Below are 15,164 nucleotides of genomic sequence, written 5' to 3' on the forward strand. Positions count from 1 at the left end.
GGGATCCTAAACATAAACATGAACTATCTAAAGTCCATAACTCTGCTACTCCGTAATTCTTAATTGACTAGATTTAACAACAGTTATGTATCTGATCTCTAAAGTTCTCAATTGAGTCAATTCAACTATCGAAATTCGAAACTAGGAATGAACTTAACATGAACTATCTAAAGTCCATAACTAGGAATGAACTTCGAAAAGAAAAAACCGAAGTACAAACAACTTGCAGATAACGTCGATAAACGGGTTAAAATTTTCTGAACAAGAAAAAAATATCTTAGGAAAAGTCATTGTCTGAAAAGACATTCTAGAACTCTTTAGAAGATTCATTAGAACTCCCAAATTAAAACAATGCTATATTTAGAATGCAAATTGCTAAGAATTTTCCCATGAACTAATCACTCCATTTACATGCCTTCGCTGAACAAATTAAATCAAACTTCAAGAAACAATAAATGAACAATCAATAAAACAGTTACAAAAAGTAATAAAGAAATCAACGAAAGAATTGAAACAAATTGTTTAAAGATATTAAACCCAACAAATTTATTTCTGTTTATCTAATCTCCTACAATATTCACAATCATTAACAAAGAAACAACCCTACTGAAATTTCCATACTAATATGTAACAAAATTTGTCCCTCTTTTCAATATCGATATCCCGTCTTTAACCTGACTCCAGATAAACCGATCGACCAAACCGAACACCTGAATCGACACCTCTAATTACTATTCTCATTTTCATTAGACTCACTTTCACTCTCCTCCTCTGTTCTTCTCCTACTCCGCCCAAACAAAAAACTAACCCTAATCTCTCTTTGCCCTCTCCTTTCTCTCTCCTCCTCTTCTCCCTTCGTCCCACCATCTTCCTCCTCAATCGGTAAATTAAACCGGCAAACCGGACACGAACCGTGAAGATTCAACCATTTATCGATACACCCGCCATGAAACCTATGCTTGCATGGCATCTCCTTCGCAAGATCACCAACCTTACACTCTTCCAAGCAAATCACACACTCTTTCTCCTCGCCTTCTCTAATCTCGACACTTGGCATCTTCTCGATCGCTGATTTTGAAGCTGGTGGTTGTCCTTCTTTACTCTGTACTCCGCGAAACAGAGAATCAAGCCCGGCTCCTTCGATCACTACCATCCCTTGCGTCATCGGGTTTATTAGCACGATTCTTTCACGACGTTCTACTGGGGTTGTTGGGTTTTCATCGGAGTTGGACCGGGTCTCAGTCGGATCGGGCCCACTGAACCCTAACATGAAGGGGAGAAACATTGACATGTCTCTGTTTCTTGAAGTTATCAATCTTTCTAAGAATGATTGCATCTCTGTTGAAGAAAATTCTGATTCTGACGCCATTGTTGAAGGAAAGAAGAAGAGGAGAGAGATTGAAGACCGATGAATTGAATTGAAATTAAATTTATGAGAAGAGAGAAAATTTGGGAAGAAGGGAATTTATATACGAAGTATGAAGGCGGTGTTTGGGGTTGAAGAAAGTGGAAGTTAGAAGGTGGTAGAAGGATCTGGAATGTTTGTGTATGTGCATGTATTTTCTTACTTGAGTTGAATAAAAAGAACAAAGAAATACAGTAAGGATTTTTTTTTTTTTTTTTTTTTTTTTTTTTTTTTTTTTTTTTTTTTTTTGTGATGTTTATCCGTTTAAGGGAGAGATATTTATGGAAGGAGGATTGTCTGCAGACGGGCCCACGGGATTATAGTAGGTTCTAGTCTAATCAGTTTGGATGGAGATAGTAATATGATGACATCTGTTATTTTTGGTGGATTTAATGTTTGGATTAATTATGTTAATCATGTGATGGATATTTGGGAATTGGAATCAGCAGTATCAAGATGGAAAATTAGAGTGCCACGTGGTTTTGCATTATCTGATTATGACCTATTCACTTTAGTTTAATTTTAGTTCAATTTAGTTCAGCTCAGTTCGGCTTCAATTAGTTTAGTTCAGTTTAGCTCCTAATTTCATTCTCTCATAAATATTCATTTCATCTCTATTCAGTTCAGTTCAGCTCAAATCAATTCAAATTAGTTCAGTTCAGTTCAGTAAATATGAACAGGTCCTAAGTATCGCAATTGGATTCGAATTTTTTTAGGGGGGGCGCACACTTTGATGTTCAGTGTTTTCTGTATGTGACTCACCAGAACACTAACCGAGTAATACTTAATTAAATAATTCCTAACTGATTGAGTAACTCCTGGTCAAATAATCACTAACTGACTGAGTAACCCCTGATCGAATAATCCCTAACTGAGTGAGTAACTCCTAATCGAATATTCCCTAATTGATTGAGTGACCCCTAACCGAATAATCCCTAACTGGCTGAGTAACCCTTGATCGAATAATCCCTAACTGACTGAGTAACTCTGATTGAGTAACCCTTGACCGACTAATAACTTCAGATCGACCGAGTAATCTTTAATCGAGTAAATCCTAACCGACCAAGTAATCCCTGAATAAGTAACCCCTGTCGATCGAGTAACCCCTGAATAAGTAACCTCATCATAGTTCGAAAAAAAAATTATCAAAGAAAATACTACTTCCGTTAATTATTATCTGCAACAAAGGGGTATTATGTGTGAGATATAAAATATTCCTTTGTTGCAAATAATAGTTAACGGAGGTAATATATAATATATTATTTTTGTTCAATTGCAAAAAATAATTTATCTCAAATCCAAAGTATAACATTATGGATGAATTAAAACAAAAAAACCAAAAAAACAAAAGTAAGGAGTATAATATTTTGAGGGCATATTTTTGTAAAAACAAATGCCGTCCAAAATGTTTATTTAAGTTTATAAAAATAAATTTGCCATCAAATATGTTTATTGTTTAACGAACAACTCTCACAATTTAACTAGAAATTTGTTTGTCAGGACTCAAGAATATGTTTAACAGGTCAAAATACTATCGTATCGTATTGGGTTCGTAACGATTTTTCATAGGAGGACAATAGCTTGGCCACATGCTGTGCCAACAGACCCTTATTATTTTTTATATTTTTGGAAATTGGTCAAAAATAAGTGGGCTAATAAACCTGACTGGTTAGCCCCGACATTGCCTCTCATGCTGTGCTGGGCTCGTGCTAGATCAGGCCATTTCATTGTTGTATGGTCCCAGCCCATGCCCAACTTTACTATGGTTTGTATAGCGGTCGCAATTTAAGTTAAAATGGCAAAATGCAAGAATCCTCTAATAATTTTTCTGAGCAACGAACATTGGAACCTGTCTGCCAGAAACAGAAACAATTTACGGCGGGAGAAATTTTAAAATTTAGTAAACTTAACCAACTAATCAAGCAGAAATCATCATCGACAAACCAGTGAACTAATGATTTCTCCAAATTTTAAAGGTATGTTAGTTTACTGCATTCAACAATTTCATAATCATATTAAGCCGGAAATCGCTCTATGAAAATGAGAAAATATCTTAATTTTAGCTTTTTACTCTAACAATCCACAAAATTCCCAATACCCATTAACATGTTCTTTGATTTTGACATGGGTTATCCAATTAAGTACTTTCTTATTATTATTCAAGGATTAAGTTTGGTGTTTTCACCTTTGCACACCACCTGTTTGTTAAAATTACACTTTGAAGTTGCCCATTTTTTTATGTTGATGGACATATTATATGCTTTTTGGAATTGGATTTGACTGATTGTATATTTGTATGTGTTAATCTGTTTTAGGAAGTGGGTTAATTTTATGTCAAAGTTAGATTGCTGACATTTATTGTCTGAAGCACAATGGCTCTTTTGAATGTCAATCCAATGCAGCATGTCAATTGCTGGCTTCTTAATAGGACTGTTTTGAATCCATTGAAAGTTCACTTTCTGCCACTGCATACTCGAGGTAATCCCGGCGAAAAACGGTTATACAAAATGGCAGAGTGTATTGGTTTTGTTTGAAGTAGTCCTTTTGTGAGTTTCAAGATTTGCAATTTTGGAGGTTCAGGAATATTTTGTTTTGTTTTTGGACTGTAGGAGTTGCTTGGAAGTCGTTGGTGATTGAAGCGAAGTTTAGGAAAAGGGTGAATACTCGAACTGAGAGTAACAAACTCCGAAACAGACGATTACAGAAAAAGGTATGAGACCTAGGATGATCACACCTTATTTAAGGACTGTCAGTGAATTCAAGGGAACTACTAGTGGAAATGTTAATGAATTAATTTTGTGTACTACTTTATGGTTATTCTTGGAATGAAGAATCTGTTTCTGTTTAACATATACTGTATATAGAAAAGGTTGAATGCAGCTGCTAGTATTTTTGGTTGCTGATGCCTTGTAAAGCCATGGACTTTCTAAGAACGTATTTTTTCGTTGTCACAGTACGATGGCACATCAACCAAACCGAGGCTTTCAGTATTCTGTTCAGACAAGCAACTGTATGCAATGCTTGTAGATGATGTAAATAAGAAGTGTTTATATTATGGAAGTACTTTGCAGAAATCTCTACGAAGTGATCCTGATGTGAGTACTGTGGTAAGCGCCAAATTAACTTCATATGATGTTTGTGTACTCTCAGTTGACTTGGTTGGAATTTAATCTCAATATGCTATATGCGATAAACTTTTCTAGTTCGTCATAGCACTACTAGCAGTTAACTATCTGACTTACTATGATGCTAAAGCATTCTAGAATCATTTACAGATCAGAGTATTTTCTTGCAGTTTCTTAAAGTTTCAGTGATTAGATAGAGATTGAATTAAAATGTTCCTGGTTGTCAATGCTTTCAGGAGGCTGCGAAAGCAGTTGGCGAAGAGCTTGTAAAAGTAGCAGTAAACCTCTGTATCGATGAAATATCATCTTACGATCGTAATGGCAGTGTTCGTGGAGAAAGGGTGAAAGCATTTGAAATTGCACTCTCTGAACACGGCTTCTTGCTTAGATAGACTGCAGGATACTCCTTGTAAGTTGTAAATTCCTCCATAAACACTTGAAATTCGTGTGCAAGTTTGGAAACACGAGGTGGACGTGCTCCTGAGATCCATGTTAAATCATAAACTTCCACAATCATAGTACCAAGAGTAATCTTGCATAACACCATGCAATTAAACCCTCTTCATTAACAACTCATATTTTATTTTATTTTTTTGAAGAAACAACTCGTATTTAATCATAAAGAAGATGATGAACCTGAACCCCAAAACATCTAGAATCATGGTCCATACACACTTGGAAACGTAGAAATTTGTGTTTACAGAAACCTGAGCCTTTAGGAATCGGTTCAGCCTAGAACCGAGGCTCAAATCTTATGTGATTGTTACCTATAATGTACTGCATGATGTACTGTATATTCACTCTTAAACAACAATGACTCAATTCTAGCCAATTTGTGTTTTCATTGTTTAAACTAGACAAATCAATTTTATTTTTTTTAATGCTCATTTTTTGCTTTTTCCTCTCTACTTCATCTTGGAAGCAACATTGAATAAGAATGGCAGTTAATTTTTCATAAATAATTATTAAAAAAACGGTGGTTATCAACACTTTTTCAGGGCAGTTTTTTTTTTTTTTTTTTTGGGTACATTTTTTAAAAAAAGGGTGGTTATTTTTTCTTTTAAATACATGGACAATAAATAAATCAACTAACCTTCATTTTAAACCAAAAACCACCACCCTCCCATAATCATACTCTAGGAAACAAACTTTAACTTCTACAACCGCAATAACCCTCTTTCCTTACACCACCACAACAAATGGAGCAAACTGAACAACCTGAATTAGGGATCAAAATCTACACTGCATCTCCATCCAAAGGCCCTCCTCAATTCCCCCCTCCACCATCAACCCCTCCGGCACCCTCGGACCCGCCAACGCTCCCTGTATTCACGGGTGTGCCAAAGAAAAGGCGTGCCGTGGTTGCGAAATCTGTCCAAAGAACCCTTTCTAAGACATCTATGCTAGCCCATTTCCTTCCTACTGGAACCCTACTCACTTTTGAGATGGTCCTCCCTTCTATTTATGGTGTTGGTGAATGCTCTTCAGTTTCCACTATTATGACTACTATTCTACTTGTACTATGTGCCCTCTCTTGCTTCTTCTTCCATTTTACTGATAGTTTCCGGGCCCCGGATGGGAAGGTTTACTACGGTTTCGTGACTCGTAACGGGTTAGCAGTGTTCAAGCCAGGGTTGGATGTTGAGGTGCCTAAGGAGGACAAGTATAACGTCCATTTTTCTGATTTTGTGCACGCTATGATGTCGGTTATGGTGTTTATGGCGATCGCGTTTTCGGACCATCGGGTTACCAACTGTCTTCTCCCGGGTCATGCTAAAGAGATGGAGGAAGCCATGGAGAGTTTTCCTTTGATGGTTGGTGTTGTTTGTAGTTGCCTTTTTCTTGTCTTTCCTAAGGCTCGTTTTGGTGTTGGGTGCATGGCTACTTAGAAAGAAATTTATGCAGTTGTTGGTACGTAGTATGTCATAGTTTATTTGTCTGCCTTTATTAATATGAGAATTATGTTGTTATTTGGTTTATGTAGTTGATGTTGTACTTTTAAGTACTGTTGTAGCAATTATGACAATGGATTATATTTAATGATTTTAATAGTTTCTCCTTGTGTTTGTTTGCTTTAACCATTGTTGTTGATTTGTATTTTGTACTTGGACTGAACTATGCTTGTTTTAATCAAATAAAATCTGTTTCCCTTGATATGCTAATACTTTCGATGATTGATTAACTAACCAACTATAGTTCAAATTCTTAGGACGATAAAAAGTGTCTTTTACTTATTATAGCAACTTTTTATTTTGAACTTTTCATAGATTTTTGGCAATGAAGGAATGTAAATAGAGGCACGAGTCAATCTTGTCAAAAAAACAGGGTAAAGTTCAGATATTTTTTCATCATATAGGACTACCTTTGATTAGAATCTCACCATAGTGAATAGCAGAATATTGGAAAAAAGAATAGATGTTGGCTTGAAATACACAAGACATTTTTTTTAAAAATTTTATTTTTGTAAAAGGAAGAGTTGTATGGCTTGAAAGTTATAACTGCAACTTTTTCACACTACAATTGTTATATCAGTTAATTTTGGTGTTTTTGAACCTTGAATTGCTAATTTACTACCTTATCTTTGGACAAAATTTCAATCTTACACAAATCATATAGTCTCCGCATCAGTAATGTTGTGCGGTAACATTTTGTGGCTTTGAAAGGAGGCTAAACAATCTCTAAAGTACACATACTAACGCGGATTATAAAAGAAAAAGTCAATTTGTATCCCCTTAGTATAAAACGTAGATAAATACAGAGTACGATGTTTAAGAGTAGATTTTATTTTTAAAAAAATACGAGTAATAATAAAAATGATAACCAGAATGTTTACAATAGCTAGAATGGGATTTTTAAGGTTTGTGATGAACCGTTGGGAAAAATGTTCTTAATGTATGCAGTAAAGCTGTATAGGATAGGAATATAGGATATCATAAATTTGAGATGGAAGAATGGGAGAAAAGGGTATTCAGCACATCATAATTGCGAAATACTCCGAATTTATACACCCTCTTCTAATTCTATACAAGGATATTAGATAATACTCCGTATATGTGACCTCTCTCTCGCATATATGGAGTACTCAATATGATACAAAATGGAATATGGCTAAACCCTTAGAAATCAGCTACTCGCTCTCAAGGAATGAGAGGTAAAAGAATAAGGTAATGCCTCCTATATATGCAATTCCTAAAAATGTGTATTCATCTACTACCTAAATTCTACATCTATGCAGAAGCAATGGTTGGTAGTCACTGACAGCCGTCAAAAAAATTCTCAGCTCATACCATCTCCACAGCAGAAGGCGCGCTTTGTTTCTTGAAGTTTTTGCCATAAACACAACATGTCTCTTGGACCTTGATAGTGTGCAACGACATAACCGTCTTTGCAACCTTCATTATAGACTCTCATCTCTTTCTCATACCTGATCTCAAGCCCCTCTTTCTTCATGTCAGCAATCCAGATGCCCATTGCAACATCCTCCAACTTAAACATCTGGTGTTTACAAGAACCAGCAGAAATGTTAAAGAGTACAATAACACATGGCAACAAAATTTTATCAGCATACAAACAGATATTCAATATTATTGTTGCACTAGGCTTCTCTCACCTTCAGTTGCCCATTTTGATGTCTCTTAGATACTGCTTTCGCAATGTCATGTGACACAACATAACCAGGACCATGTGCCCAAGGTGGGTAAGTTTCTTCAGGCCATTCCTTCAAAAACACACATCAAAGATTATCAGAAGCCGTGAACATTAAGCATCTTTAAACAGACAAGCATGTAGAATAGTATGATTTGATTGTAAATTGAGCAAACACGCCTAAGATATAAGCTTTTAAAATAGCCTAACAAAACAGTGTTTTTGAAATATACAAGTACATATGTAAAATAATACACACTAAGACGTCATTGAATCAGGACCTTAGATGATTTTGAAGATGGATGTTCAATGGAGTTCTTAGATCAACTCAACAGAGCAAACAGTAAATTTATGCAATGCTGAATGGCCAACAGAATTGATAATTTCAAATAATAGGCGTTATTTTTCTTGTTATGAATAACCTTTCAGGCATGAGGATTACACAACAACAGGGAACCATTGTGTATTTTAGTCTTTGGTAATTTCAGAATTTCAACAGAGAACTAATTAAGCATCGGTATAGGAGCTGATTAGCAGCTACTAGAAAACAATACTCATGGAATCACTTAAAAATAATTTAACATTGTATATGCAACATTGAAATTTTACTAATAGCATCTAATATTACCTCAGTACTAATAAACCATTTGCTGTCAGGACTCCGGTGAGGTCGTGAATCAGAGTTAATGAGCCCATAAAGCAATCCACGAGTCACATTTATCTTATTCAAGGAAGCTATTACTTCATCAACACGAACAAAAGCATCGTCATCTGTCTTCATGACATATTTTGCTGAAACAACCTCCGTCTGTTGCATCATTGTGCCAGAGAAGTCAATGAGAAGTTCTATTGAAGTATTAATGTTTAAAAGACTAAATTTCACTACAATTATGTAAAAATGAAATTCCAACATATTAATGAAATATATTTCCGAAAGAAGTGTGTACTATAACTCATAGGATTCATGCACCCTTCTATACAATCACAAAATTGTTTCAAAAAGGTTTTGTTGGACATAGCAAATTCATGGATTAAAGTTAAAATAGAGCAAATCAATGAGAAAAGCAACTATCCAAAACAGCAATTTTCCTTTTTATAGATTGATATGTTCAGACAAAGTGACAAGTCCCCAGACTCCAACAAAATCTCATTTAGGAAACATTTTCCAACAAGTCATAGATTGAAACAACATTTTTTCTACACGATTTTTTATGAAAGAACATAATTGATAGGAATATCCGATTCATCAAGGAACAGGGAAGACATAAATCAAACAAGACCTTACCCCAAAAACACAGATGGCCACAGTCTTCCATGTAATCAGACTATAATAATCTACAAATGGCATCAACTGCACGTCTCCATAAGTACGGGCTTCATTCCACAGTTCTTCATTCACTCTTTGGTTCTTATGCTGTAAAAATACCACCTTTATAATTAATTCTCATTCAAATGATTTGAGCGCATAAGGATTTCAATAATAGCTATCAATATCCCAGAATCCTACCATGATACACATTATTGTACAGAAAATCCCTGTTTTTTTTTTTTTTTTATGCAACTATTCCTAGGGCTTTTTTTTATTGCAACATTTCCTAGGCCGTTTCTTTTTTTAATTGCAACAATTCCTAGGCCATTTTTTTCCTCAAATGGAAATACTATTCCTTATGTCTTTCTCCTCACATGGTCCCCACTCTTACCCCATTCAAACTTTTGTAAGATTTCTCTCTCACATCTCTTACTGTTACATGGATTTGAAGGAAAGATATAAAGTATATGGATTTGCATGAGGATGAGGCATTGAATCGTAAGGGATGGAGGAGGAAGATTTTTGTTGATGATTACACGGAATAATCACTTTTGGTTCATGTAGCCGACCCCACTTATGGGATTAAGGCTTTGATTGATTGATTGATTAATCTCTTACTTTTATTTTGCTTTTGACGGCCAGATGCAAGTAGGAGTATTGCAACCCAATACATGAAATTAAACAGAATGGCGAAATTTGGAGTGACTATTGAAGTCACCATTCAACAGGTCAAACAAAGTTTAGGGACTCACCAAACCAACAAAAAAGCGCACTGCAACTGACCCTGAGCGCACTTCTGGAAATTGCATCCACGTTCTTCGAACAGCCATACGGCGCTTAAAGTTGTTTGCAGTAGAGAAAACCCCAATAAAAAGATCTAAAGCTTTTTCGTGTGGAATGGGAACAACCTTCAGAGTTTCCAGATCACGAACATGCTCTATATCCTCAGATGTAGGTAGACCGCTTGCAATGATAGAAATTAACTGCAGATCTCCAGATATTCTAACTTCACTAACAAGCCAAGGCTCCAAGGTCTGAAATAATTGGAAAATGCAAGTGAATAAATTGAACTGGATTTTACCTCAAGCATCTAAAGTGCAATTCTAGAGAAATTTTGAAAACAGCACCTCACGATAAGCAAATGATGTTACATGCTTCCCATCAACTGTCATTTGTATCCCTTCTGAACCCACTCTAAGTGTTGCAACAAATGGATAGCTCTGTTTAAAAGGGAAGTATGGTCTTCTTTTGAACCCATCATGAATATGTGGAGACCCTTTAGAACCATTTACATGGGTGAACGCTTTCAATGTCTGATTGACATCCTTTCCCACCATTTCATTGCACTGATCAAGCTCATCCACTATAAATTTTGGAAGAGGGTCAGCTCCAAAGTCACATACAAATACAACATGGTTTCATTCACAAAAAATGTCAAATATTGAAGACATAACTTCAATATGGAAAACATAAGATAAAGTCAAGGTGGAAATAGTCATATTGTTCATCAAGTTTCATAGTACAATAGTCCTGATGGAGAACCTTACGATCTTATGCAGAAGTCTAAACCTCAATAAATGGGGAGTATGAGTCATCATTGCAAAATTAGGATAACACATACAAAGTATGAATCACGTCTGGGTAATTTACACTGTTTCCTCTAGTATGCACATTTCAGCTCAGCATCACCCAAAAGAACGAGATTGTAAGTTTGAATAAATATTGCGACAAGGAACTAAAGCTACAAACTCAAATAACATAAGAAAACTACAAAAGAAACATGATAATTTACTGGAACAGTGGAACCTGGACAATCCTAACAACTACATTTTTGGACAATGACTGAACCTTACATAAAAATCTCATTCTTGTTTAAAGTTTCCTACACCTTCTAGTAGGGTCATAATACTCATATAGCAGACCAGAATATACAAGTATAGTGGCTCATCAAACTCCAACCACCAAATTCCAAGCACAACCATGAATTGCTTAAATGAAAGTATTAAAAGAATTTTCAGAGACATCCTTTGTTTTCCAGAAAACATAATGAATGATTTAGTTGAAAATGACAAAGAAAAGGGCATAAAATTTGAGTGTGGCATAGCAAGTAACTAACAGAAATTCTTCGAATGGTGGCAATCTATACTTATACTAAATAATAGAAGAATAAAGCTTCACATAATCCCCGGAATAGAGAAACCAAGTTACCTTTTTTATTAGTGTCGGTTTCAGAATTCGGGCAACGCTCCTCTTCACCCCAGTCATGTGCAGCAGTCCAGGTGTTTTGAACAATAACAGGGTCCTCTGTTATCTGATCTCCATGTAACCTAACATTATAGTGCAGTATAATAGGTGGGTCTGGCTCTCCAGGAATATGTTCCCCAGTTAAGTCAATCCGGAAGTTGCCAAGAAGGCCATTTGGAATAGCAATAATTGTAACAGACGAACCTTGAGTCAATCCACAAGGGACCTCTAGCCTGAAATCACTATTATTAAGTTCTAAGCCACTCATCTTCTTAAGATAGTGCGGACACTGTTTCTCCTTTGCTTTTACAGAAGTACTGTCATTTACATGAAGCTTTTCCTCTTCAATCACAGTCATAAGGCCACTCCACGCATGTGAAGCTTCTCTAGTGGCTTCTAGTGCATTTGGTAAAGACTGAGAATTATTTATCAAGTGCTTCAGCTGGTTCCAAGTCAGCAAAGAATGTTGCTCCACCTTCGTAAGGTTTCTCCAAACAAAGAGTCCGGATGTCAGAGTATCAGTAGAAATTACTTGGGTAGCAATCTTAGGACTTTGAACATCAGGTGTACCAGTAGAGCTTATCCATTCAAGAGGATTAGTGTTAACCCATTCAAATGGATTAGTCGCATTGAACGTTAAAGAAGCAGTCAAGGAACTTGGCCCTAGAGGGTTTTGCATGATGGTGTATCGTAGCACCAGCAACATGAAGACAGAGGAAACTATAACACCAACATACCATTTCTTCATGTCTTTCATTATTAGCTCCAACAAATAGAGTCAATCACTTTGTGCAGAAAGGTAGTGCTTAAACGTGACAACCTCAAACCAAATAGCACATGAAGCCAAAGGCGATGAGATATCATACAGCTATACTACAATGATCAACTGATTGGTCTTTGAAAGCAGACATGAACCAGACCATTGACCACATTCATGTAACCATTTTCTGATCTTTAAACAGCATTTTCTTAGTGTAGAAATCTGTAAGAGTAGTAAGACCAAATTCCATAATTAAAGAACAGATTGTCAGACTAGTTCCTCAAAGACTATAGCAACAACTACTCAACCCATGTCCTGAAAACCAATTTTAGAGCACAAGGTCATAAAGGAGGTACAAACAAACCACAGAAAACCATGCACCATCAACACAAAGCTACAACAAAAAAATTAAAAGCATCATGGATACTCTCATTGTCTGCTTGTCGTTCAGCTTAATAAAATCATGATGAAAATAATGAATACATGTATTATCGTTTCTCTATCAAAAAAAAATTCCTACTCAGTTTTTACTTCTTCAACTATTTACATACTTTTTAGTTTTTCCTGCCTCAACTAGTTACATACATCGAATAAGACATGCTACAGATGATTAAGCAAAGGATAAATCATAATATATACTTGTATACAATTTGTATGACCAACAAATTCGAAGCAACAAAACACAAGCACATTAGAGTATGGATTTAGATTTTGTATCAGGCCATTACACGTAGACAGATTAATGCATGTTGCAGAGGTTTTTGAAGTGCTCAAGTAACAAAATCCAGAAATCTGGGGCTGAGATTCAAAAATTAAATGGTCAAATAACAAAGATAAACTCCAATCTTACTGTGATTATTGCAACTACTAATAAAATATGCAAATCAAAATGTTGCCGAGAAAGAAAAAAAAAAACCATTAGATTTACCACTCAAAACCCATTTAGGAAACCCCACAACAAATTTATTAAACAATTTATTAAACAAATTCATTACACTATAATATTAAGTATAAGTATCAAGGAAAATATAAAAGGCTTCCAATTTCAGTAGTTCAATACAAAATCATCAATGATTCTAGCACTTGTTTTGACAGATTCAAAGTTAGCTTCTTGATTAGTGGGTTAATGTCTATCGGGTCGAACCCAAGACCTCGGATCGAATCTCGTCTAATTCACTGTCATTTACACATTGCCCAATTTCTAGCCACTGTAAAGAGACACTAGTCGCTAAGAAAATTATGAACAATTTCATCTAATAAATTTATTTTCCACCCAACAAAACCCCACCAAAATAAAAGCGAGAAAGATCAAAACTTTCCATCAAATTAACAAATACAGAAGATCCCATTAAACATCACATTGAACCACAATTGGCATAAAACTAAATAACATTTTATGGGTAATTTTTGATACAAAAATCACTAATAAAAACTGCCTAAAAACTAACGCTTGAAGTTCAATTTAAAAGCAAAATGACAATTAAAAGCGGAAATTAAAATTGCATAAATTAAAAACTCACCTGGAATTTGAAATGGAATAACTTCAAAAGACAAAGATGATGGTAGAAGAGAAAGGAAGATAAAGAGAGAGAAATTGAAGGGGACTTTAATTGGTTTGAATAGTGGTCTTCAAGTCTACGCTTTAATGGTGGTACTACCAAAAAATTAAAATAAAAAAGAAAAAAAAAACGAAAAGAAAATTGAGTAATTTGACTAGTCGAGAGTAGGTTTTAAGGTAGCATTATTTTGACAAGTTCTACAACTTCTACACTTAAAACGTTACAAGTATTCTTTTTTGGGGAATTTATAGTCAATAAGTCATCCATTAATATCATCTACTTCTTATAATTAAGTTTTAATAATAGACTTAATTCATAATTGGCGTTCTTCAATTAAGTCGGTCCAAACTTCAAATTCCTAATGGACTATATTTTTCCTCATCTATGTACAAGTTATAGGTTTTCCTTAACTAAATAAAAATAAAGTTTTTGAATTGAATATCGTTTATGGTTGAAATAATATTACATCATGGGAGCAATGAGAAGTTTCATATTGATAAAAGGAATGAATTAATGATAAATTTTAGAGTATGTTTAAATCACCGGGTTTTTTTATCGGGACTTGTCTAAATTAATTTTCAAAACTTATCTAAATTTACTTATATATATGTGAAGCTAGATGAAGCTCATGCCCGTGCGATGCACGGTTTGTTTGAATTTTTTAAAATATTATATTATATTATATTATATTATATTATACTATATAGATAAAATTCCTGATATCAAAAGATAATATTTTATATTTAATTAATTTAAAGTGGGAAATCTTATTCGCCAATTTTGCTTACGTGTCATTTAAATTATTTAATTTTAAAAAAAATTAATAATCTCGCATTTAATTGGCTACCACTAAAATTTATTATCCTACATGGTGCGCTGAAAAAATTAAATCCTACGTGGCTCTCTAAAAACTCGGGAAAAAACTCTCCTTTATATATATATATATATATATATATATATATATATATATATATATATATATATATATATATATATATATATATATATATATGGGAGGGATCCGGTAAGAACCCCTCCTTATGTAAGAACCCTAGTTATATAAGAACCAATCTCATCCGTAGGATTAGATTAGGATGAGGGGTCAAGGTTAAAACAA

The 15,164-nt window shown here is 34.7% G+C and overlaps 3 protein-coding genes and 1 pseudogene across 6 annotated transcripts; 2 read left to right on the forward strand and 2 right to left on the reverse strand.

The window, feature by feature from the left end:
- Nucleotides 1-518: 518 nt before the first annotated feature.
- LOC145581502 (E3 ubiquitin-protein ligase MPSR1-like) lies at nt 519-1,618 on the reverse strand. Its single transcript, XM_081638509.1, has one exon. The coding sequence runs from the start codon at nt 1,367-1,369 to the stop codon at nt 725-727; it is 645 nt and encodes a 214-aa protein (XP_081494635.1). The 5' UTR covers nt 1,370-1,618; the 3' UTR covers nt 519-724.
- Nucleotides 1,619-3,240: 1,622 nt separating this feature from the next.
- LOC145581504 (uncharacterized) lies at nt 3,241-6,252 on the forward strand. Of its 3 annotated transcripts, none has more exons than XM_081638511.1 (6): nt 3,241-3,381; nt 3,721-3,883; nt 4,015-4,115; nt 4,360-4,512; nt 4,767-4,939; nt 6,114-6,252. In XM_081638511.1, the coding sequence occupies exons 2-5, from the start codon at nt 3,778-3,780 to the stop codon at nt 4,920-4,922; spliced, it is 516 nt and encodes a 171-aa protein (XP_081494637.1). In that variant the 5' UTR covers nt 3,241-3,381; nt 3,721-3,777; the 3' UTR covers nt 4,923-4,939; nt 6,114-6,252. The 3 variants fall into 3 exon arrangements, with proteins under 3 accessions (XP_081494637.1, XP_081494636.1, XP_081494638.1); XM_081638510.1 differs by having other exon boundaries at nt 6,092-6,230; XM_081638512.1 differs by having other exon boundaries at nt 3,247-3,381; nt 3,774-3,883; nt 6,092-6,230.
- Nucleotides 5,715-6,537, forward strand: LOC145581503 (protein DMP9 pseudogene; annotated as a pseudogene).
- A 975-nt stretch (nt 6,538-7,512) lies between these two features.
- On the reverse strand, nt 7,513-14,272 carry LOC145581506 (beta-1,3-galactosyltransferase GALT1-like). Of its 2 annotated transcripts, none has more exons than XM_081638513.1 (8): nt 14,009-14,272; nt 11,693-12,710; nt 10,612-10,847; nt 10,237-10,518; nt 9,461-9,589; nt 8,804-8,983; nt 8,141-8,248; nt 7,513-8,025 (listed from the first exon to the last, which is right to left on the reverse strand). In XM_081638513.1, exons 2-8 carry the CDS (start codon nt 12,483-12,485, stop codon nt 7,807-7,809), a joined length of 1,947 nt encoding a protein of 648 aa, XP_081494639.1. In that variant the 5' UTR covers nt 12,486-12,710; nt 14,009-14,272; the 3' UTR covers nt 7,513-7,806. The 2 variants fall into 2 exon arrangements, with proteins under 2 accessions (XP_081494639.1, XP_081494640.1); XM_081638514.1 differs by having other exon boundaries at nt 11,693-12,803.
- Nucleotides 14,273-15,164: the final 892 nt, after the last annotated feature.

Source organism: Chenopodium album, chromosome 15, assembly GCF_948465745.1.
Source record: "Chenopodium album chromosome 15, dcCheAlbu1.1, whole genome shotgun sequence".
Classification (NCBI taxonomy): domain Eukaryota; kingdom Viridiplantae; phylum Streptophyta; class Magnoliopsida; order Caryophyllales; family Amaranthaceae; genus Chenopodium; species Chenopodium album.